Below are 25,888 nucleotides of genomic sequence, written 5' to 3'. Positions count from 1 at the left end.
TTCAGGCATAATTATGATGCTGTCTTCTTTTTGTCTTACTCCCTCAAGATCACAGAGCGGTTGTGTCTAATGTTAATGTTCCATGGAATTGTTTAGGTCCAATGGGAGAATACCAAGGCCCAGCTGATAGGATCAGGACAGATCACAACTGACAAGGGGTACTTTTCTCTTTCTTCAGAACTACCTATACCCCTATTTCACAGATGAGGAAAACTGAATCCTGGGCATACCATTAAATATCTCCAAAGTCACACAGCTAATAAGTGGTGGCTGCAGGATCTGAATCCAGGTAATCTGACTCCAGAGCTATGCTCTTTGACTCCCTCACAATATTGTTTCCCAAATAACAAGCAGTCCACAAAAAATGTTTAAATGAACAACTGACCTAGCAACCTTAACTTCCTCATCCAACCACACTGCCTTCTTGTGGTCCTAGCTCTGTCAATGAACATGACCCCACTTGATTCATCAAGGAGCCAGAATCCTAGACTCTTAACAGCTGCACTATTAGAACTCAGAGAAATCATGTGTCCCTGCCTAGAATCCCCCACCCCTACCCAATAGGCCATGAGGCAGCATGCTGTTTCTCTGCCCTTAGACCCCAACCTATTCCACAGGTGTCCTTTCTGGCTGCCTCTGCTCTGGGCATACATAGCCCAGAAATTACATCAAGTCATTCTGGAGAGAATTTCCAAGGAGAATAGCATGCAATACTACCATTTGCCATATCTAGTCAACTCTATCCTCTGTGACTTGGAGAAGCCATAGACGTTTTTGACCATGAAGAATGGCTAAAATGCTCTATTCCCAATTCATTGTTCAGAACTTTGCTCAAATGCCACCTTTTCCCCTGTCTAAAGCACTCTCCATCATCCTCTATATGTCTTTTATTGCTGCTAACGTATTTGCAATTATCTTGTTTTTGTATCTGTTAACCTGTCTAGTATAAGTTCCATGACAGCAGAGGCTTTCCCCATCTTACTCACTGCTGTATTGCCAGCTCTGAGGACACTGCCTGGCATAGTGTCTGTATTCAATAAATATTTGTTTGAATTGGTAAGCTGTACCAAAGACAAAAAGTTGGGCATGATAAACAAATTACAAAACAGCAATACCATCAGGATTCAAAAATCTTGACAGAAGCTAAAACACTGGAAAGGACCAGTAAAACTGAAATCTGACCAACCAGAAAGGAGAAAATGAGACTTAGGGAGATTTACTTATATAGGTCACCTAGTTGCTTACCAAGTTAGTGGTAAAGCTTGAAACAGATTTTCCTGGGGCCGCATTCTAGCATGTTTACCACTGTGGTAGCTACAATAATGGGCCACCCAAAGATGTCCATCACCAATCCTCAGAACCTGTGAATAAATTACTTTACATGGCAAAAAGGTGACTGAGTTAATGACCTTGAGGTGGGGAGATTATTTTGGATTATCTAGGTGAGCCCAATGTAATCACAAGTGTTCTTTTAAGAGGACATAAGAGGGTCAGAATCAAAGGTGACAGGATGACAGCCACAGAGGTCACAGAGAGAGACAAAAAGATTGGAAGAAGCTATGCTGCTGACTTTGAAGATGGAGAAAGAACAATGAGCTAAGAATTTCAGGCAGCCACCAGAAGCTGAAACAGGTAAGGAAACAGATTCTTCCTTAGACGCTTCAATGCCACCCTGCCAAAACCTTGGGTTTAGGACTTCTGATCTCCAGAACTGTAAGATAATCAATTTATGTTGTTTTAAGTCAATAAGTTGGTGGTAATTTGTTACAGCAGCAACATGAAACAAATACAACCACCATCCTGAAAAATAATCCTATTGATTATTCCATAACTGAATCGACCTGATCAAAATTAAGTCTCTACTTATTATTTTCTCTTATAACTCTCTTTTCCATCATGGAGTCTGTAATTGTATCACAATCTGTAAATTTATATCTGTGTGTTTGTTTTATGTCTGTCTCTCCCCATAGTCTATAAATTTCATGAGCACTCAAGACTTGATTCTTTTGTTCACCATTGATTATTTGGTGTCTATCACAGAGCTTGGCATCTGTTAGTCACTCATAGAATATGGAGTGAATGAATATTTCAACATTTATTGAATATTTATTGAGCTAAAATTTAAGAAGGCAAACTTCAAACATTCAGGCAAGCCTTCCACTGACTTATTGAAATCCTATTGTATACTTCATTATGCCACTGACAATTAGAATATAAATTAGATACTACTCTTAACTAGCAGAATATGTGTTTGTGTGTGTGTATGTGTATATATATATATATATATATATATATATATATATATATAGTATGTGTATACATGCACATATATGAATGACAGATTTAGACTTGAAAACAAATAAACATAGACAACAGTTACTTAATTCTGAGGGGGAAGAAGTTCAAGGTCAGACTTCACAGAAGAGGTAAACTAAATAAGATTTTGAAGAATAAACAGGGAACAGTTACATATACAATGATCTAGCATGGCATATGAAAGGAAATGGCCGAGGATCTGGAAGTGGTTCTTCAAATAAATAGGTTGTCTTTGAATACTTTCATTGCTGCGCTGTGTTGCTCTAGGGCTAGGTAGATGATTTTGAAACCAAGCTATTTGGAGGATTAAAGGGAGAAGTCAGAGGGACCACCATGAGGATAAAGGAATGTGGAGCTCCAACCACTGAGTTTCCATCCTTAATTTCAAATAGAGAAGTTCCGCTTTCATCCATTTCCATATAATATTTTGTTTGAATAAAGGATACCTGACCTTATAACTTTGGAAATTGCTGTGTCATGGAGTGAGGGTTGCAAATTCAAATCCCTACAAGACATTGAACAAGTAATATAGAGAAATGAGTGAGATAGTAAGTTTTGGTGAGGACTATAATCAACTAGAGAGCATATGCCCTGTATAAAGCATTCCAATTTGAGAATTTTAATTATCATATATTAGACCTGGCCATGAGCCCCTGGTCTAGAGAAATCAAAAAGTGAAAGTTGAATGAGACAGGAAAGAAAGATCTTAACATCAGAGCTGTCAAGCCAACGAAAGACCAACTTTGGTAAGTAGCGAACACCCTAACATCAAGATAGCATCCTACTCTGCATGGCTGGATGGACAGGAGCACTTCTGAAACCTCTTTGAACTGGATTCTCTGATTCTAGAGTGAGGATGGTAAAACCAGGTTGAGAGAGTTTTTCCATGAATGAATTTATGTTTCATTTGTTCTTTTCTCCTGGGATGGAAGAGCCCAGTTCTTCATTCTTGTGCTTCTGAGTCTGACACTGGTTTAAGCCATGATCCCTGATGGAAATTTCCAAAGAGGAAATTGTGTTCTGTGTCCCTTCAATGGAAGATCGAAATGGAAGGTGAAGCAAAGAAAAGAGTAAAGCCATTTGCTTAATAAGTGGAAGGTGTGCAAACAAGTGAGTTATGCAATCATAGGTATAAGTAATTTTGTATTTCTACAGAAGTGGTGATAGCACTAGATTTTAAAGCCTGGAATTTCAAAAGTTCCAGATATGCTGATGAATTTCAAATCAACTAAAGGTAATAGTTTTGCACATGGCACATTTAGGAGTAGGGGGTCAGGATGCTATGGTGGTCTCTGTGAGAAAAACAGAACAATTGGACACAAGGGTCCCTACAGCAGACAAGAGCTGAACTGAGATGCCCAAGGCCAACAATAAAAGAGGCAGCGGAAAGCTTCTACTATATGTACATATAAAAATGACTGGGAACAATTCAACTGGAGGGGCACAAATGCATTGGCCAACAGATTGAAAAGTTTGACTGTCATGGGACATAGTGACTGTGTTTTACAGAGGGATACAGAGCAGCGGTGACACCAACCAGTTATCAAGTGAACGTTTATGTCCACCTTACACAGTTTTGCCATATACAGAACACATTTGCTTCCATTATCTCATGTGATCCACAATTGTGTACATTAGATATTATTATGATTATTCCGGTTTTATAGATGAGGAAACTGAGACTCAGAAAGCAGAAAGTATAAGTTCCAAGTAGGACATGAGCTCAGAACTTCTGATTTCAAACCTGTGATCTTGTCACCATCCTATGTTGCCACTTATGAATCTGAGAAAATAAAACAAGGTAACACCTCATCACACAGGCAGGACAAGCTTAGAGCAGCATGCCTGCATTATTAAACCTCAGACTCAGATATTTGCACACCAGTGTTCATAGTGGCATTGTTCACAATTGCCAAGAGATGGAAACAACCTAAAGGTCCTAAATCAAATGAGTGGATAAATAAAATGTGGTGCATACCTATGATGGAATACTATACAGCAGTGAGAAGGAATGAAGTCATGAAACATGACAACATGGATGAACCTGGAGGACATAATGTTGAGTGAAATGAGTCAGATACAAAAGGAGAGACATTGTATGCTACCACTAATGTGAACTCTCTGAAAAATGTAAAACAAGTGCCTTATATTGTGTAATATAGAGGATCTAGAGATAGACAGCAGCTAGTGAAGGAACAATAATCTAATAAGAACACAAGATATTGAGGGAAATCTTAATGATAGGGGAATGTTCAGGAATGATTATGGATCATTAATTTTCTTGTGGTATGGTAGGACCATATTGAAAGCAATGAAGTTATTTCAGGATATTTGTTTTTCCTATTCCTTGACTTTGTTTTGTTTAGAAATTTTTTTTCTATTTTTTGATAAATAAAGTTAATAAAAAAATATATAAAATTTTAAAAATAGAAAAAAAGAAAACAGTGAGGATTTTTATAGCTGAATAAATGGGCTATGTGAAACTGGTCATTATCTATCTCTTCTAAAACATGATGTATCGTATTACATCAAATAGTTAAATAATATGTTTTCTAACATGCCACAGTTCAAAGCCAGCCAATGTCCATCATTCTTGAGCCATTTCTTTCTCTAGCCTTTTTACTTGAGGGTTCTTCACTAAGGACACAGAAGATATTAAATGGGTGGTTTTCTAACAACAGCCTTAGAAACAAAATTATAAAACCCAATGGTCCAGTTTGCTAACACTGCCAGAATGCAAAATACCAGAAATGGATGGCTTCTAAAATGTGGAGCTATTCGTTTACAAATTTACAGTTCTAAGGCCATAAAAGTATTCAAACTAAGCCATCAATAAAAGGATACCTTCACTGAAGAAAGGCCAATGGCATCTGGAACACCTCTGTCTGCTGGGAAGGCATGTGGCTGGCATCTGCTGGTCCTTTGCTCCCAGGTTGCATTGCTTTCAGCTTCCAATTCCAATTGCTTTCTCCTTAAGTTTTTGTGGATTCTCATTTAGCTTCTCTGGGGCAAACTCTGGGCTTCCTTTCTTAGCTTAGCATATCCAAACATCTTTCTGTCTGCATCTCCAAGTGTCTCTCTCTGAGCTCACTTCAAAATATCCTCTCATAGAGGATACCAGTAAACTAATTAAGACTCACTTTGAATGGGCAGGGTCACACCTACAAGGAAATAATCTCATCAAAAGATTCCATCCACAATTGGGTAAGTAACATTTCCATGAAAACAACCTAATCAAAAGATCCCCCCCACAATAAGTCTGCACCCACAAGATTGAATAAAAAGAATATGATTTTTCTGGGGTACATAATAGATTCAATCCAACACATTCCACCCTCTGGCCCCCCAAAAGGCATGTTCTTTCCATATGCAAAATACATTCATTCCATCACAATATCATCATTTCAATAGCAATAGAAAAGTACAAGTCATCAAAATCAGTTAAAGGCATAGTTTGTCCTAAGGCAAAATTCCCCTCTGGCTATGGACCTTTGAAACTTAGAACAAGTTATCTGCTTCCAATATACAAAGGAGGGACATTCATAGGATAAACATTCCCATTGCCATAGGGAGAAATTGAAAGGACCTAAACAATTTCTAAAACCCACAGGGCAAACTCCATTAGAGAGTCATTTATAGAATGCTGTTTTATCCTTGGGGCTTGAAAGAGCAGCAGTCCCACCCTTTCCAAGGGCTTACACAGCAGCCTTGCTCTCTCCAAACTCTGGGGTGATTGCTCTAACATATCCAAGAATTGGGGAGAATACCCTGTTTTCAGCTTCACCCTCCTCAAACACTGGGGCACAACCCAGACTCTGCATCTCCAGGGCAAAGGCTCTCCATTCTCCAAACAGTGGGATGGTGGCCAGACTCTTCCCAATCCCTAGTGAATATGCTCCACCCTCTCTGAGGCCTGGGGCACAAGCACTCTTTCTGAAAAACTGAGTGGCCAAACTTCCCTCAATTCTCCAGACATCTGAGAACCCTTAGGCAGCAGCACTCATAAACTCCATAACACTATTAAATACACCCTATCCATGTGCATGTGTGGGTCCACTCTCCTGGCCCAAGGTCCTGTGACTCCATATCTCAGCTTCCATGTTTCTCTCTTTGAAGGAATTTTTCCTTCAATCTGCCCCTTTTCTGTCCCTTTCAGTCCACACTGGCAATGGTTCCATTTATACAGATCTTGTCGAAAAATTTATTGTCTTGGCATACAGCATACAGGGGTCAAAACCGTCAGACCATAGGACTTTCCACAAATCCTTCCTGGATAATTCCATCTCCAATCCTGGTTTGTACTGCAATGGTGGCTGGTCTCAGATTTCATTACATTCTCATGTGGGGCACTAAACTCTGGGGTCTCACATTTTGGAAGCCCAGAATTTTCCAGACCATGATTTCTGGTTCCTTTGTACCCAAGAGTTAAGTTCTCAGCTTGTGTCTTTCCTCTTGCATTTTACTATAAGCTGCAAGGAGAAGCTAAGCTGCATTTTCCACAATTAATTTGGAGATCTCTTCAGCTAAGTATTCCAGCTCATTGTTTTCAAATTCTGCCTTCCATCTGACACCAGGATTCAATTTTGTCAAATTCTCTGCCACATTAAAACAAGCATCACCTTTTTTCCAGTTGGCAATATCACATTCATCATTCATCATAAGTCCTCATCGGAAATATCTTTAGAATCCATATTTCTACCAACAGTCTCTTCAAAGCAATCTAGGCCTTTTTTATCAAGTTCCTCACAATTTTCCAGAATCTTCCCCTTATCCATTTAAAAAGCTGTTCCAACATGTTTGGTGTTTGCAAACTCAGCAGCACCCCACTCCTGGTACCGAAATCTTTTCTGAATTGCTAAAACTGCCAGAATGCAAAATACCAGAAATGGATAGGCTTTTATAATGGGGGTTTATTAGTTCAAAAATTTACAGTTCTAAAGGCCATAAAAGTATTCAAACTAAGGCATCAACAAGAGGATAACTTCACTGAAGAAAGGCTGAAGGCATCCAAAACACCTCATCCCCTGGGAAGGCACATGACTAGTGTCTACTGGTCCTTTGCTCCTGGGTTGCACTGCTTTCAGATTCTGATTCCAGTGGCTTTCTCCTTAAGTGTCTGGAGGTCCTCTCTTAGCTTCTCTGGGAAAAACTCTGGGCCTCCTCTCTTAGCTTAGCATCTCCAAGCATCTCTCTGTCTGCATCTCCAAGTGTCTCTCTCAGCTCACTTCAAAATGTCTCTGCTTTTTATCCTCACATAGAGGATGCAAGTAAACTAATTAAGACCCACCTTGAATGAGTGGTGTTTTGGTTTGCTAGAGCTGCTATTATGCAAAATACCAGAGATGGATTGGCTTTTATAAAGGGGATTTATTAGGTTACAAAGTTACAGTTCTAAGGCCATAAAAGTGTCCAAACTAAGGCATCAACAAGAAGATATCTTTAGTGAAGAAAGGACAATGGTGTCTGGAACACCTCTGTTAGCTGGGAAGGCACATGGCCAGTATCTGCTGCTCTTTTACTCCTGCGTTCTGGTTTCAAAATGGCCTTCTCCAAAATGTCTCTGGGCTTCTATCTCTCTTAGCTTCTGTCTCTCTGCTCTTGTGCATCTTTGCTTGTTCTTCCAAGGTGTTTCTCTGTAAGCATCTGGGGGTTCTCTCTTAGCTTCTCCAGGGCAAATTCTGAATTACATATCTTAGCTTCTCTCCAAATGTCTTCAAATGTCTTTTAAAGGACTCCAGTGATCTAATTAAGACCCACCCAGAATGGGTGGGATCACACAACCATGGAAATGATCTAATCAAAATATCTTACCCTAATAAAAAAACTTATGTCTGCTCCTACAAGATTGCATTAAATAAGTAAATAACTGAAACTGTGGAACTGTAACCCATAACACTCTTTGAAAACTGCTCTCTAACTACTTGTTAAGTCATACTTTGAAAGTTATCACTGTTCTGTAGATATGTTAAATTTCACAATAAAATGTATTTTAAAAAGATTGCATTAAAGAACATAGCTTTTCTCGGGGACATAATAGATTCAAACCAGCACAGGCAGGGTCACACCTCCATAGAAATAAGCTAATCAAAAGGTCCCACCCACATCACCACAGAAACAACCTAATCAAAAGATTCCACCCTCAATAAGTCTGCAATCACAAGATTGAATTAAAAGAATATGGCTTTTCTGGGGTATATAATAGATTCAAACCAGCACACCCAGAGCAATATAATTCTCAAGCAAATTGGAAAATAATTGAAGGAAGCAGCCATCAGTTAAAGTCCTGGGTTGAGAACAAGTAGTAACTTACAGCTCTTGATTAATTTTCAACAGTTAAATGTGTGTGTGTGTGTGTGTGTGTGTGTGTGTGTGTGTGTTTTGGTTGGTAGTGGAAGGAGGAGATAACTGAGGGATAATCAATATTGAATAAATGCAAATCCTTGGTGCCCACTGTATGGAATCCAAGATTCCCAATATTTTTCAGTGCTAAATGCATAAAATTTGTCAATCATTGTTTCACAAAGGGGTTCTATGAGTCAATAAATTTGGGAGACACTGAGTTAAACCAAGTTTAGTCCCACAAATATTCATTGAGTACCTACTACTCACGCAAATTAACAGTTTCTCTACCACAGCATTTCTTAATGCCTCTAAAATGCCAGTATTTATTAGGTATGTCTGAAAGGAATAGTGAGCAACAGTTCCCAAAAATTCAACCAACTCTCTTTTATTTCAAGAACATCTATAGGATTAGTGTGCTTCAAAATACAATGATTAATATCTCCCCCTTTATCCTATGGTGAAGCCTGGAAATCTATTGCTAATAACTTGTGATTTGAGTTAAGATAACGAACTTTTGTTAAATTTAAATTCCCTTGTGAAGAATGACACATGAAGCTATTAACAGATGAAGAGTGCATATTCATGAGCTAGACTGACTCAGGTTGCATTCTGCCTCCCTAATTAACCACTAATATGACTCCAGGTGGGTTTATTAACCACTCTGTGTCTCAGTGTGGCAGACAGATCATAAATATGGCATCAGTTAATGGCCTCCCTCTTTCCATGCCTTTCTAATGTGCCTATAGTCTCTCCCATTAAGTGGAGTCCTTTACCCAACACTGGAGTCTGAGTTGCTTTGGCCTCTAGAACACAGGGGAGATGATGTTATGTCAGTTCAGAGCCTAGATCTCAAGAGTACTGTGCACTTACATTCTCTCTTCTTGAAATTCTGTTAGCTGCCATAAAGACAAGCCTTTTGGAACAGCAGAGAAGAGTTGTCCTAGTGCATCCATTCAGACTAGCTAGTTCCCAGATGATACGTCAGCTGATGGTCTGCATATAAGCAAACCCAGATGAGACCAGCCTAGCTCAGTGCAGACCAACAGAAATGCCAACATCCTGTAGACTTTCGAGAAATAACAAATGATTATTTTTTCAAGCTACTAAATTTGAAGAGGGTTGTTAGGTGGCATAATTATAGTAATAGATAACTGACGTATTTGGTTTCGTCATTTGTGACATGGAGAAAATAATAGACCTAGCTCATAGAACTATTGTGAGAATTAAATGAGATAATACATGTAAAAGTCATCAGTCCTTTAAACTTAGTAATTTCTTAATAAAAATTGGCTATATCACTATTATTTATTTGAATTAATTTTAGCTATGTTTTCCAGCGTCATCTCTGGCTAAGAGAAGACATGAAAGGGAATGGGGGTTGTAAGGCCCAATACCCTACAGGTATGGACCGGTCTGGACTGGGGAACATGTTGTGGGAAGACATAAGATATGAGACAGGCACTAAAAAGGGGTTTCTGAGTACGAAGAAGACAACTACCAAGGTTATTCAGTCTGAATTCAGCTCTGTCTGATATGTCTTATCTTCTCAAATTCTCTTCATATCCTTCTGTGGTGTATGCTCAAAAGAATTTCCCCAGTGTCCCCAGGAAAAAGCCCAAAGTCCTTAGCAAGACTGTGGCAAACATTGATTAGATACCCGTGATCCCATTTCCTCTTCCTGGATGCTCAGGGAGACTACAGTTCCCATACTCCCCTGCAACTGATTCACTAATGGAAAGTAAGTGGAAGCACCATGGGTCATTTTGGGTCAGAGTGGTGACTTTCTCTCCTTCACTCAACTGCAGTCTAAGGCCTCGTGTCCCTGAAGGAAGGAGAGCAGATCCCTGAGTCACTATTTGGAAAAGAATCATCAAGAAAAATTGGCCCCAAACACACCAGATTGTGATTTAATGAAGAAATAACACTTTACTGATGAGCCCAATGAGAGCTCCTTTCTTAATTCAGATGCAATGTTATTAAGACCATTTGCAATTTGATTCAAACCTCCTTTCCAGTGTTTTCATTCTTCACATATCCATCCTCATAATCCTATGCTCCAAGGATCCCAAAACTCCTTATAATCCCCTGAATATGCCACATGCCTTTTCATGTATTTGTTCATGCAGTTCACAAAGTCTGTAAAGCCTTCCTGTCTTCAAGGACTTTTAAAGTCTTCTCTGACCCTTCAAGACAGAAGATTGTTCCATCCTCCTTGTTCATTGATTCATTGAACAAACATTAATTGAGTACCTAGTGTTTTCCAGACAATGTGCTATGAGCTGAGAATCAAAAATCCACACTGCACACTACCTGACCACTTTATCTCCAGTGTATCTTTATTATTCATTCTGTCCATCCAGCATAGAACCCCTTTTTCTTTTCAGGGAATTCCCCAGTTTGTGAGTCTCAGTTGTGGGTCAAATTCCTATCATTGCTGAAAATGCTGAGTATTTATTTCATTTTCTTGGTCTCCCTTGAAACTGGGGCCCAGGAACTGGCATCAGCTGTCAGACTCAGGAACTGATAACATGCAAGAAAAGGGCAGAAGCTCTTCCTTCTCTTTCTGACAACAGTACAGCAACAGAAACTGCAAATCTGAGCCCCTGGCACAGAAGTGGCAGTAGTGCAAGCCATGGTGTCTCACTCTCAGAGGTGGCGGTGGTAGCAGGTGGTAGCAGGTATCAGATCAGTTCTGCGGTGTCCTTTGGGGCACTGTTTCTGAAAGTCTAGCCCTAGTTCTGGTTCCCTAGCCCTCCCAATGATCTTGTAAAACTTTCAATTTTATTTTGCTCAATCGTTTTCTAATCAATCAACCAGAAACAGCTTCTGTTGCTTGCAAATAGGAATCGTATACACTATCAACAAAGACACATGCCCCCATTCTCTTATCTTGCTTTTGTCTGCAGTACTTATCACCACCTGACCTGTTTATTGTCAGGTTTCAACACTAGAGTAGAAGCTCCATGAGAGCATTGTCTTTTGTCTTGTTCACTGCTATATCCCCCAGGCCTAAACCAATGCCTAATACATATTTGTACTTAATACAATATGTTGAAAGAAGGAAACACCTAATGCTTGCTATCTCTTTTAACCCTGAGAATAACCTAGGTCTGTTAGAAACACAAACCTACGATGTTTAACTGCAGCTCTTTGCCTTGGATTCCTTGTCTGAAAAGAAACCCTTTCCGGCTCTCAGAGTCTATGATTCTAGGTGGAGCAACTTCCCTGAGATCAGAGGAGTCCTTGGTGGGCCCACCCCCAGATATGCAGACATGCTGCTTGTATTATCTCTGTAAGGCACTGACTTCCGAACTATCATTTGGGCCCATTATTAGTAGTTTGCCAAGGGTGAATGGACGGCCACTTGTCATATTTGATATTAGAAAGGCCAATATGTCTAAAAACCTTTAAACCATACACAAATGCCTGCAGAGGCACTTAGTTGACTAACATGTGTCCCAGACTATCTCAGCCACAGCAAGAGTTAATCTCCCGCTAAAATTACAGGAGATATGGAATGAGCTCCTGCCATGACACGCTGAGATGAAGACACTCTACTTCTTGAATTACTTTCTTATAAAAAATTGTAAGATGCCTTCCTGTCCAAACCTAACTAGCTTACATCTGCCGAGAATATGATGCTCTTTTCTAGGCTACAAGTTCCGTGACCTGCCTTGCATTTGCTTTATTTCTTTTGGTCCGAAGATCACTCATAGCACAGCTGCTTCCTGGGTCGTTGTTTAAAATATACTTTTGACACTTGCTGTGGAAATGATGCATTCCAAGGTTACTAACCTGCTTATGACCGACCCTCTGTGTCTTTCCTGTGCCAAACCACCACAGCTTGTATGCTAGCCTTGAAGGTCACGTAATTTAGAAATGTATGCTTAACATAAGATCACTGATTTAGCACTATGTGTTTAAAAAGTGGAGCTACTTGCAAGCATCCTTTCCAGAGAGCAATGAATTTTTTTTCCCACAAATACTGGCAATTCTTTCCCAATAATGCTCTCATGAAAGGCTCAGGCAGAGTAAGGGGAAACCAAATGCTGGAGGAGATGGAGTTAGCGTGAAGCTCATTAGGAAGTACAGATAGAGCTCCCCTCCCACCCCTATTTCCTGAGGAAGGGTCCAACAACTGAGGCTAAATGAAAATCAGGGCAGAGCAAATCCCACCCAGTGTGGGGTTCCATGTTGGGGAACAAGGAGAAGAGGAAGATTCTAGAGCAAAGGGAGACCATCCCAGAAACAGTGGCTAAACACAGCAGTAGAAAAGCTGGGACAGAGGCTTATCAGGGACTCTCAGGCACCTGGCCAAGCACTTATTCACTCATGTATTCAACAAATACCAGTTGAGTACCTACTATGTGCCAAGCATCTTTCTGGGAGTTGACTATACAACCAAAGTAAGATAGACTAGGAGCGTATGCTCTAGAACATAGCAGACACTGAATGAATATTCATTGAACTGATCAGTTAACGAAAATGACTGAGCTGACACTTCTCTTTTCTCTAGTACCGTGTATTCATCTGCCACATTACAAGGTAAAAAGAATGATGACTTCAACTGAGTTGTCAAGAAGTTGGCCAAGATATCTGAAATGTAATAAGACTAGTGGAAATGTGTCTTTATTAATAATCGCCCTAGTGCATATAATGCTTCTTGACATAGTAAAGATACTATGAAATCATCATGATTAGACATGAAGAAAAACTAATATTTACTTCAACTTTATCTCATTTATTTTTAAATTTGGTATAATGTATATTTTATAATGCATGTATGTTATAAAAATAACATAACATTTTAATGAATGGAGTAGTACATTTACATATTAGTAAATAAATATAAATGGATTGGAGATGGGCACTTAATTGTGTTACTGTTGTTGCTAGGAGTTTGCAGTCAAAATGGGGCAACACTGTTTTAGGTTTGTGGGCACAGGCTAGCTGGTGAGTCATTCTACATTGGGTTGCTAAGGAAAGCGCTAACAGTGGATGTCCTGCCAAACTAGGGTCCCAGTGGTTCTGAGGAAAGTAGAGCCGAGACCAGAAAGAAGGGAGGGAATCAGGAGCCTTCCAGGCAGACAGAACAAGAAGTGCAAAGGGCTCAAAAAAAAGTGTGCTGGGGGGCTGGGATAGAGTATGGGAATGGAGAGAGAGGGACAGGAGACAAGACCGCGAGGGTAGAGGGGCCGGATCATGCCTGGCCATGGAGCCATGGTAATGACTTTGGATTCATTGTGAGTGAAATGAAAGCTCACTGGAATGTGAGCAGAAGAATGATATCTGTTTATACTTTTGGAAGCATTACCAAGTCCTTCAATCCAACTTTGACCTGGAATATATTTTTACCACCATCTGTCTGATTTGTGTGTCCATGTCTCAAATGACTCTAAACTGGGAGAAGTCAACGTGCATAAATTTATCCCCTGAATTACAATGTCTATCATACTAAACAGGTAATTAATTCTATAACTTGATTTTTCCACTCAGCATCAAGTTATGGACACTGATCCTTGATGGTGTGTGTAGTTTTAGTTAATTCCTTTAAATTGCTTGTAATAGCCCGTGTGTGAATATACAACAATATACTTATCCTTTTTCCTATGAATGGACATTTATATTTTTTCAACTTGTCATTATCAAAAACAAAGCAACAAAAACATTTTTCTATGTGTCTCCTTGAGTACATAGACTCTCTAGAATTCCTACTTAGAGGGGAAATTATTAGGTCATTGTACATGCATTATACAACCGTGCTGTCTATTGCAAAATGGTCTTCAAAGGGATTCTAACAATTTATCTCCCAAGAAGCAGTGTATATGAGACTTCACATTTCTCTACACCTTTGCCAACCCTTGTTATTATCAGACATTTTAATTATGTTAACAAATAGATATGAAATGCTCCTTCATTATGGTTTTTATCTGCATTTCCCTGAATACTAATAAGCTTAAATATCTTTTCATATATTTATTGGACATTCTGTTTTCCTCCCTTAATTGCCAATTTATTTATATCTTTTACTCATTTTTCTACCTAGTTAGCTATCTTTCTCTTATTAATTGGTAGGAATTTTCTGTAAATTCTAGATACTAATCCCTTGGTAGTATTTGCTTTGCAAATATTTATCATTAATTTGTAAACTGTCTTTTCATTTTTTTAATGTATCTTGGTGAGCAAAAATGTTTATTTTAATGTAGTAAACTTTATCAATATATCTTTAAAGTTTGGAATTTTTATGCCTTGTTTAGGAAATGCTTCTTCACCCCCATGATCATAAAAATATCTTGTATTTTCTTCCAAAAGTTATTCTTTTCTCATTTAGGTCATAAATCCACCCCAAATGTATTTTTGTGTGTGGCGGGAAGTTGGCATACAATTCTGCTTTTCTTCTATAGGAATAAATGGTCCCAGCACCATTTATTAAATAGTCCTTCTTTCCCCATCAGCGTACATTGTCCCACTCTCATACATCCGGTGCATATATTTTATTCTGTTCCGTTGGTCTATCCTTGGACCAAGAGCACATTGTCTTGTTACTATGACTTTATAAAAAGTCTTGATATCTGGTAGGACAAGTTCCCACATTTTGTTCTTTATAACAGTTTTACATCTCCTTATTCTTTGATCTTCTATGTAACTTGTGGGATCAGCTCTTTAATTTTACCATAATGTAATGGTCTCCTTATTCATTGGCATAGTGTAATGCTTCAGTTATTCTCTTTTTATATTTAAATAACCATTTGTACTTTTCTCCATATATGTCCTACAAGTATTTTTGTTAGATTTATTCCACAGTACTTAATAGTTTGGGTTTTAATAATTTATAAATTCTAATAATTTGGAGATCATTTTAGATTTTCATTCAATACTGTATATTTGTAATAAATATCATCTGCTTTTTATTTCCAAGTTTTGTAACTCTTATATATATTTCATTGCTTTGGAACTCCAGGACACTGTTGAATAGAAGCAATGATAGTAGACACTCCTGTTTTTCCTTACACTAATGGAAATACTTCTAAAGGCTCACAATTGTCTGATTTTTTTTGTCTGTAGACTCTCTGTAGATTTTTTCTCAAACAGGCTAAGGAAATTTCCATCTATTCCAAGTTTTCTAAAAGGACTTTTATCCCTCCCAAGAATTAATGTTGAAATCTGCATCCATGGAGATGATTATATGGTTGTACTCCCTTAAATTACTAATATATATTTCATGAAATGATATTCTGATATTAAACTATTCTTGTGTCACTAGAATAAATCCTACTTAGTTATGGTGTATTTTATTGTATATACAGCTGAAAATAATTCTAGTACTGCATCAAATATTTTTCATAAATTAGATTGATCCATTGTTTGTCACCTTTTTCTCTAAATAAGGATTATTGACATTTGAAGTTTTAATAAAACAGTCATAGAACCCTCTAGGCATGCTATCTTTAGGAGGAATGAAAAGTTTTGAGTATCAATTCAATAGTATTTTTAATTTGTTGATATAAATTTATTCATAGTATTGATTTTTTATTTTCTAAATCTCCACTGTATCTGCACTTACATTTCTCTTTTCATTCATAATATTGTTTCTCCTTTTGTATCTTGATCAGTCTTGTTAGGTTTGTCTATTTTATTCACTCCGTCTAAGAATAAGCTTTTGCCCATTGATAATCTCTAATTGTAATTTTTTTTTCTATCTTGGTAATGTCTGCTCTTACCTTTATTGGTTCCTTGTTTCTACTTTTTTTGGATTTATTACTTTGCCTTTATTATTAACTTCTTAAGTTGAATGCTTCTTAAGCTGAGTGCTGATTTTCAAGCTTTATTCTCCAATATGGGATTTAAGGCATAATTTCATCTCCAAGAGGCACTTTAGTTACATCTCACATGGTTTTTAAATTATTATTGTTGTATCATTACCATTCAGTTCTAAGTATTTTCTCCTTTTCATTATTATTTCTTCTTTGACCTATGAGTTATTGGGGGGCAACCATATTTTTTAGTAATAATGTTATTGACCTCACTGGCAGATACTACTAGTCATCTACTCTAGGAATCATTCTCTGTAATCACCTGGGTTTGGGATAGCAATGTTCCCTGTTAAAGGCACACATTTTCCCGCTCTCTTACAGCTAGGTCTGACCACGTGATAAGTTCTGACCAATGAGATGCAAGCACTAGGCATCTCAAAGTTAACATTCTCCAAACAGAACTACTGATGGTCTCCACCAAAAATCTGTTCCCCAAGTCTTACCACCTCCAACACCAGCCACCCCAGCCTATCAGACTAAAAACCAAGAAGTCCCTCTTGATTGCCCTTAGCATCACATCCCACAGCCAATGCATTACTATGTCCTATCAGCTCTGCCTCCAAAGTATTTCTAAAATATGACCACTTCTCACTGATTCACCTGCTAAGACACTAGTCTTGGCCACCATCCTCCCTCAGCCTTCACTGGAATATTCTGATAATTTCCATAATGGTACTCAAGTGCGGGACACTGTTATCGAGTTCTGACTTGGCGGGCCTGGGCCAGGGGAACTGATCAGCCCCTAGGAAAGGTAGTGGGGCACGGGTGGTTGCGCCCTCCACGGCCCCCCGGGCCTGAGAAAGTGGAGCCGAATGCAGGCCCCATTTCCTCACCCCAAAGTAAAAACCATTGGGGAGGGCTTGCCGGAGAAAACCGCCCCCTTTACCTTGCCCACCCACTCCCCGTTACCGGAGCAACTCCCGCCCCTTTTCAATCAACCTCCGCGCCCTCTCAGAACCAATCCAAGCCTTTAACCCTTGCAGCTACCCCGCCCTCTAAATGCCCGATATAAACTTGTACTCTCCCCTAATAAACTCTCTCTTGGTTTTCATCATCCTAAAAGAAATCGTGTCCCGCCTGTTCCTTTCTCGCCGCCCTCCATACTTGCACGCCTCCCGCCGGGGACCTGGCCAAGTCCCCCGCCTCGCCCTCGCCTCCGGGAAAGAGCCCCCGCCGCCGGTACCCTCAGAGCAATCCTGGGAGCCTAGGATTTAGCAACCGGCCGCCACCCTCCCCCAGACGAATCAACTGCAACCGCACTCAAGGTCTCTTGCTTCCCAACAATTCAACCTGCCTTCAGCAGCAGTCCACCCCTCCAGCCACTCTTCCGCATGCCAAGCCTAGCCTGTCTCAGGCTGGTTGTTCTTTCTGCTTGGAACATTCAGCCTCCAAAACATTACCTGGTTGCCTTCACTAATCACATTACCTAGCTAAGGCAGAAACCTCCTTACCACCACAAGTCACTCTCAGCCTCATTAGCATAGTTTACATTATTCCTATCACTGCAGTTTTCATTACCTGGAATTACCTTTAATATTTTTTATATTTAATATATATTTAAATATATTTAATATATTTAATATTGCTGTTTTTCCATTATTTGTGTGACCAACTATACTATAGGCTCCTAAAAGAATTTTTTCATTGCTACTGCTTTTAGAACAATCTCTTGCCTAGAGCAGGGGATCAGTAAATATAATATACAGCATATAATATTGGAATATATATGTGTACATATACTGTTGATCCCCATTATTCACAGATCCCATATTTGTGAATTTCCCTATTCACTAAAATTCATTTGGAACCCCAAAATCAATGCTTGCTGTACTCTTATGGTCATTCATGGACACGCACAAAGTGGTGAAAAATTTGAGTTGGCCCAAACACACGTTCCAGTTGAGGTTGGACAAGGTGATCTTGTTTCAGTTCTCATACTGTAGACAAGTGTCCTTTTTTGGAGTATATTTAGTGTTGCCTGGCATTCCTAAGTACAAGAAAGCTGTGACATGCCTTACAGAGAAAATACATGAGCTAGATAAGCTTCATTCAGGTATAAGTTATAGAGCTGTTGGCCATGAATTCAATGTTAATGAATCAACAAAAAATATTTCATAAGGCATCTTTAAACAGAAACCCACATAAAACAAGGTTATATATTGTTCAGTTGATGAAAATGTGTGACCAGAGGCTTGATGGGACTTACGTCCCTGTAGTATAAACTAATTAATAATGTCAGACTCCCACTGTCACTTGTGTCACACCTTGCAGAGTGAACGGGCCATTGTCCTCTGCTGTGAAGCTTTGCCTGCTAAGGGCCTTGATGCACTAATGGTGAAAGGACAGCAATAAGGAGACTGTGTTGGGGTCATTTTCTTCCCAACACAGTCCATGTTGGGAGTCACAGAATCCCTCAGTTGTAAAGATTCTTGAGAGTTTCAATACTTGGAGTCCAGACAGGAAAATAATCAGTGAAGCAGGCTACTACAGATGCATCATTTAGATATAATATTCCCGAGCTTTAGTGGAGTAAGAGCAGTTAGAAAACAAGGTCATATTTTTATCTGTCCTATAGTTGGCCTTTTGCTTTCATCTCAAATTGCGATTTCCTACATCTTTTGATTTCTGCTCTTGAATTCTACTATGTCCATTCATCATACGCTACTTTTCAGCAAGCAGTAATTTGTGGTAATTCGACTCACACATTTTGGAAAGGGGAGACCACAGAAGATAAAACTATTTAACTTAGAATCATGTCCCTTCCCTTACATGTGCTCAGGACTTTCTGGCTTAATCCTAATCACTGAACTCTGCGGTCACCTCTGCCTGGTGACATTGCCATTCCCTTCATGACAAATAGGAAGGAAATAAAGACAATTAGAGCCCTTTAAGATGTGAATTTCAGTGATGGCTGAAAATGTTCTCCCCAACCCCCCCTCAATTTCTGCTTATTTAAACAAAGCTCCGGTGAGACTAAATCTGGGAGGCTACCACAGCTCCATGACAACTGGATGGCCAGCCATGGCGACCATCTCCATGTGCACATCACTGTCATTTATAAAGATGTATATGCTCATTGTAGGGAAAACATTCTCTTTGGCTCACACCAAGAAGAGCTCATTAGCAACCAAAGAGTGGTATGGAGGCAGGATGCTGCTAAAGGGGCAGCGTTCTGCTTGCTGAGCTCAGTTTTTATTTTTATTGATTATAGTAAGATGGAATTATCGTCTTGGTTTTTATGTATTATGCCACATATTGGCACTGCAAGGACACCTGAGGCACTGTGATTTCTATTCTTTCATATCAGATAAATGATGCAGTTTTTCCTTGGAGTGTATATCTCTGTGTAAATGGTAAAGTAGTAGTGGTCTATACCAGTGATTCTCAAACAGGGATCCAAAGTTCTACAAGAAATGGTTTTCTTTTAACATTTGTATTATTTTGAAATGTAAAAAAAAAAAAAAAAAAAAAAGATATGTTGCCAGTTATAAAGTCAAAAAAGGGAAGGAACAAATTTTCTTATGGATCAAGCCAATGAACCCAAAAGGATAGCAGTATTGAAGCAGTCCTGCACAATAACATACTGGTTACTCACGTTTGCATGGGACAGGCTTCTCTCCCACAAGACTGCACGTCTCACAATGGGAATATAGTAGCAAGGAGCATCCTGAAAGGTTTAAAACAGGGCACTTAGTACCACTTAAATGATTCTTGCAAAGAGAAATTTCCATCCCTGAGAAGATTTTTAGGCAGACCAGAAACTAACTCACTCAAACAATGAGTGTTCATTCCCTGAGTACTTGATGTTATCAAGAACACTGTCCTACATACTACAGGGAAAAAAAAAATGGTAAGTGCAAACAGACACAGTTCCTACTTGCAGGAATCCAAGGGAAGACACAGTTGGTAACTAAATAATCACACAAATAAATGAAAGATTTCAACAGTGATAAATTTTATGAAAGAGAGGCAAAGTAGTTTAAGAACATTGTGGTATAGTAGGATAAAATAGAAATTAAACATTTATACCTTTTGCCATATTTCTCTGAAGTGCCTCCCATTCGAGGAGATGAAGTATACTTCCTTGTCCAATTAATACTGAACTTGGCCACATGACTTGCTTTGGCCAGTGGAATGCTAGCAGACACGACATGAGCAGAGACTTTAAATGTACATGCACCATTGGTCTCTTAAATTTCTGCCTTGGCAAGGAGACAAACATGCTCTAGGTAGCCACTGGTCCCAGAATAAGGAGACAAATACAATAGACTCAAACCTAACCCCTAGCCTGCAAGCAATCCCAGCTGAGTCCAGCAGAGCCTTAGCCAACTGACAGACACATGAGCATGAATAAGAAATGAATGTTATTTGTTAGAAGACACCATGTTTTGGTGTTGGTTCTTATGCAGCATTATCATAGCAAAAACCTGACTGATACAAACATATAATACATACAATAGGTCCACTCCAACCATGTACCTTCACAAATCTGGTGTCTTCTGGGTAGTTAACACCACCCTGGGTAGTCAACCCCAAGCACTGACTATTGCCCCAATCCACACTGCTCTGGCAGATTTTTTATTTCAGTGGATATTTCTCAGTGCCACTGCTCAAAACTATGCAAATTGTGGACAGCACAATGGTGGCATCATTATCAGAGACTCTCTGCAAATGATGCCTCCTAAAGTGTTCAGTGCACCACCTGAACATCTGTTCACAGCAGTCCTGGAGATGCCTGCCCTACAAACAGTAAAGCTTTATGGTAGCCAATCATCCAAGGAAATCATGTGCATTCTGCTTGTTTCATTTTCTAAAGGGCAAAGGCCTGGGCAGGAGAAAAGAAGAAGCAGGGATTGAGATTATCTGATTCCTTCTTCAAAAAGATTTATCTTGAACTTTTAAGCAAGCTTAGAATGCAGGTAGAATGCCTTTGTAAACAAAAGAGCTATTGTAATCAACAAGCCAAACAGGAAAAAAAAAAAAAAAAAGCTCCCTAGCTGGGATATTCATTGCTAGTCATTAACCTGATTTTCTAATGAATATGGCATTAGGCATTCATTAACAATCATTTGTGTTTATGTTGAACAGTGGATGTATAATGAAGGTTGGTAAATGAAAGCAAAATTAAACCAGGGAATTTTGGACACTTATAAAGCAATTAACTTGTTTGGCAGTAATTATACATTGAAAGCTAAATCAAGTGCATTTGGAAAGCCATAAGAGTTGCCTCATAAACCAGAGGTGCTTTATCTAAAATAATAGAAAACCTCCATTTCTTTTTGAAATAAAAAAAGAAAGGCAAAAGTATGGTATAAATGACAAACAAGGCACAGGTCTAATGAAAAGAAATATGGTTACAGCCTGTATGTTAGAAAAGAGGCAAGTTAATGAAAAATAGGACAGCTCAGCTAATTAAAACAAAAAAAAAAGGCTTTTGTGACAACAATAATGTGAAAACAGGTGGCATGTACTAGAGGGTTCAAGTCTGGGTCCTTAAGAGACACATATATGTGTGTGGGCATACTCACACACATCTAGACATACACCTGTCTACATGCTTGAGCTACCTTTTAGGTGTATGAAGAGCAAGCCTTGAATCCACAATCAGATTATTGGGCTACCACATTTTAGCTGTTACCAAATCTTTGTCATTGAATTTTGTAACTTGATTCTCCCAATGAGTGTTTGACTACAGCATTTATGCAATTTAGTGCAGTTCAGTAATTAAACGTATTCTGGAACTCCTTTACCAAAGGGGATAGAAAGCAGGGTACTGCAGCAGAGAAAGGAGAGACGCAGGGAAAAATCATTAATGAACTGGTGATGGAGCAAAGGAAGTAAACGCCAATTCCATATGGCCACAGAATTCATAAACAAAAACTGTACTCCAAAACTGCATTTAAATCTATTAAAGCTTCCATGATGCGGGATGAATTTTCTCAGCATTTTCAATCCTACAATATTTAGCCAAGTAACACTACAGAGGTGCTGTTTCTCCCTAGGGTTACAATAGGATGGCTTGGCTGTAGGAGATAGTCTTCAGATGAGCTCAAAGGCCTAGGAAAAGGAGCAAAGATTTTCAAATCAGAGTGTCTTGATCCTCCTCCTCAAAAAGATCTGAAGATTCATGAGCTCTTCCTATCTGGACAAATACGTTTGCAGACAGGGCACTGTAGGTGCTTGAGGGTTAGTAACTAAAAGAAAGGTTCCCAGGGGGATGTATAAAGGGCAGCCGACTTTGTGGAAACATTTGCAAAGTGCTTGGGTGTCAACTCTGCTAAAAGCAAATACTTACTTTGCCTCTGGGATTGGAACAGAAAATGGAAACCAGGAGATATATTTTGAAATCCTCACTTAGGCCAGTTAACTGCTACCATATAAAAAATGTGTTTTCTGCAACAGAGTATGTGCATTTTTCCGAAAGATGTGAACTCTCTTTAAAAAGAAAAACATTTCATTTGCAAGCAGAGGATCAAGACATTAGGCTGAAAAACTCATTTCTTACTTATTTGAAACCATTTTAAATATTTAGATTGTCTACCTAGTTCTAATCTAATATGAAATATTTCATTTGAGGTTTTCTTGATCAGAAAATTACTTCCTGATTTTGACCAAGTTTTCACCAATACACCAACATTCTTTTTGCAATGGTCTCAATAACTTTTCTTGAGTCTTCATAAGCAAATACATTAAGATATCGGGAATTTCCAGAAATCACTCTTTTTTGAAGGCACCCGCTACTAACCAGTGTTGCTTGCATTTTACTGTGCCTTCTGATCACCTGGAGAGCTAGTTAAAATGCAGATTCTGACTGAGTAGGGGTGGAGCCTGCATTTCTGTTTTTGTAACAAGCTCCCAAGTGATACTTGTCCCTGGACAGCAAGATACTGATCTGCTAATCCTTATAGACTGCTGCTTTAAAAAGGTTGTAAGATCAGGACTAGAGGTATTTGAAGGATCGGACGCCCCACCCCCAGCTCCCAAGAGGAAACTTGGAAAGTGTAGTGACCAGAAATTAAGCAAAACAGGAATACCAATTAGAAATGAAATATAACGGAAAATGGTTTAGTCACTCCCTAATAAGCTGTATGCTTTACATTTTTTGCCTGCTTGAAACCAAGACAATTCAACTTATCAAATAATTATTGATATGCCAGGCATAGTGCTAAGCAAAATAAAAGAGGCATAGTCCCCCTAATGCCCCCTCAGTATAATTGTGATACACCAGGATACAGGCTATGAAAAAAGGATGACAGATTGGCAGACAGATACCTCACCTGGACCTAAGGAGAGAGGGGAGAGGTATCCAAAAATGCTCTTTAGAAGAGCAGTCAGCTGAACCACATCTTGAAGCAGGTGCAATAATTATCTAGTTATTATTCTAGAAGAAAAGGAGAATGCCTTTAGCAAAGGATCAGCATGGGGAAAAGTCTAGACTGGAGGAAACTCATGACACCCGGGTTAGCTACTACTTGTGGAAGGCAACATGCCAGGCGTATCCGTGCAATCATTTCTTTAGTCCTCCACCAAAGGTCTATTGCAAGGTAAATGTTTTTATCATTATTTTATAGATGAGAAAAATCTGAAGCCCAGAAAATTTAATAACAACCCAAGGCAACACCACTGAGGAAGTGGTGGAGCTGAGATTCCAACCTGAGTCTGTCTACGGTTCTAAAATCTATGTTTTTTTTCTATATTCCAGTGTCTCCTATAATTATGTCATTATGACTGGACTGTAGGGTGTGAGGGAAAGAGTAATAAGGATAAGAGATTAACACTGCATTTTATATAAGGGTCTTTATTTTTAATTCCCTAAACTGTATTTTGTTCGAATAGTGAAATGACCCATCCTAAGCCTACAGTGATTTAAGATTTGAACAGACTTGGGCACACCTACTGTTGCCAAAGAATATTGAACCCTCGAAGTAAGTGATGATTTCACTCCTGATCACATGTTTATTCACCACCTTTCAGAGAGTGTGCGTTTGGAACAATGAGATCAGAAGGAAAAGGCTGAGACTGGCCCAAGGAGATTGTAGACAAAGCCATACCTGGCCCTATGGAGCCTCTGGGCAACGTATTAAAACCAAGAGCCACCCTCTCTGGGCAGACACAGCCCAAGGCAGGGTTCTGTTTGGCTAGCAAAGGCACCGGGATTTCACCCTCCACTTGCCCCCTTCATCCTGAGGGGCACAAGCTTTCAACCCTCTGTAGAGGCCCTAATTGTTGGCGACTTCAGCTGGGGCATTTACAGCATGGGGGTAAACATAAACACTAGATTCCAGAAAGAGAGTGAAGCAGAAATAAAGGCTGTGGGGGTAGCACCCACAACTTTTGGGAGTTTAACCGTGACTGGAGAACAAGAGATGGGACAGAAGCCCAAGGCAGGGCAGTGGGGTCAAGTATTGACTTTTTCCACCCCCCTAAATAATTAAAGAGACCTGGGAAAGCTCAAACACAGAGGAAGGGGGTGTGGAGGTGAGGAAGTAGGCTGAACCCACACAACAGTTGACTTGAAACTCAAAAGCATCAATTGCTAATTCTAATTTTTTCTTCAAAGAAAACAAAACCACCTAGGAGTAAAAGATTCTTTGAATCGAAGAAGACACAAACCTGACTCCTCTCAAAATAAGTGCTAAGGCTCAAATTTGAATAAGGTATCTTAACAACTTATTATATGTGCATGTGATGATTATAACATTGATTCTTCCATTTCTAATTGTCAACCACTGATTTCAGAAGCCTGATGATAGCAATGGTAAAATGGACTTTAACCCACATATTTATACAATTATTGCTTTTTTAATTGAAGTGTAACTTGAAGGAAATTGTTTATTCAATAATTAATATGGACAATAAATTGTTCCTAACCAAAAACAGCATATATTTGTCAACACCTGTTTTAATAGTTGTCTAACAACAACAACAACAAAAAGATATTAAACAAACATCTGCTGACCACTCTTCCTCTGTTATCCAGAGAATCCTGGAGATGATCAAGTTATATTTTGTGTGACCAAATACTACTGGTTTCCTTATAAATCAACAATCATAACATATTATTTTAAGTATTGATAAACATAGTAAACTCTTAAAAATATTGGTTAGCAACAATTACCAAGAATAAAAAGAGTTAGCATTTTGGTCAACTAAATATTTCATCTTTTATTGTTGTTACCGTTTCAGAAGACCCATTGAATTGCAGGGACCCACCAGTCTAGTCAAAAGAAATCACAAATCCTTAACTAACATATGCTAACTTTTCTTTGAGGAACAAAAGAAGCATCTTTGTTTGTTCCTCACCAGCAAAAACCAAATCTGTCTAAAAGGAGTCCTTTCAGTAGCAATGTTAGCAGGGAAATTCAATTGTATTTAATTAAGTTCTTCCCCCAAAAAACTGCACACAGAAGAGCTGG

At 38.9% G+C, this 25,888-nt stretch overlaps 1 protein-coding gene across 2 annotated transcripts in view; it reads right to left on the bottom strand.

Moving 5' to 3' along the window:
* C8H12orf42 (chromosome 8 C12orf42 homolog) overlaps positions 1-25,888 on the bottom strand; it is a 206,081-nt gene that overhangs the window by 130,485 nt on the left and 49,708 nt on the right. For both annotated transcript variants that reach the window (XM_037847232.1, XM_037847234.1), the window contains exon 2: positions 20,068-20,139. In XM_037847232.1, coding sequence (XP_037703160.1) covers positions 20,068-20,139 — 72 coding nt within the window. The remainder of the gene's footprint in view (positions 1-20,067; positions 20,140-25,888) is intronic.

The sequence above is a fragment of the Choloepus didactylus genome, chromosome 8 (genome assembly GCF_015220235.1).
Source record: "Choloepus didactylus isolate mChoDid1 chromosome 8, mChoDid1.pri, whole genome shotgun sequence".
NCBI lineage: Eukaryota > Metazoa > Chordata > Mammalia > Pilosa > Megalonychidae > Choloepus > Choloepus didactylus.
Note: the sequence above shows the minus strand (reverse complement) of the source record. Positions and strands in the feature narration are given on the sequence as shown.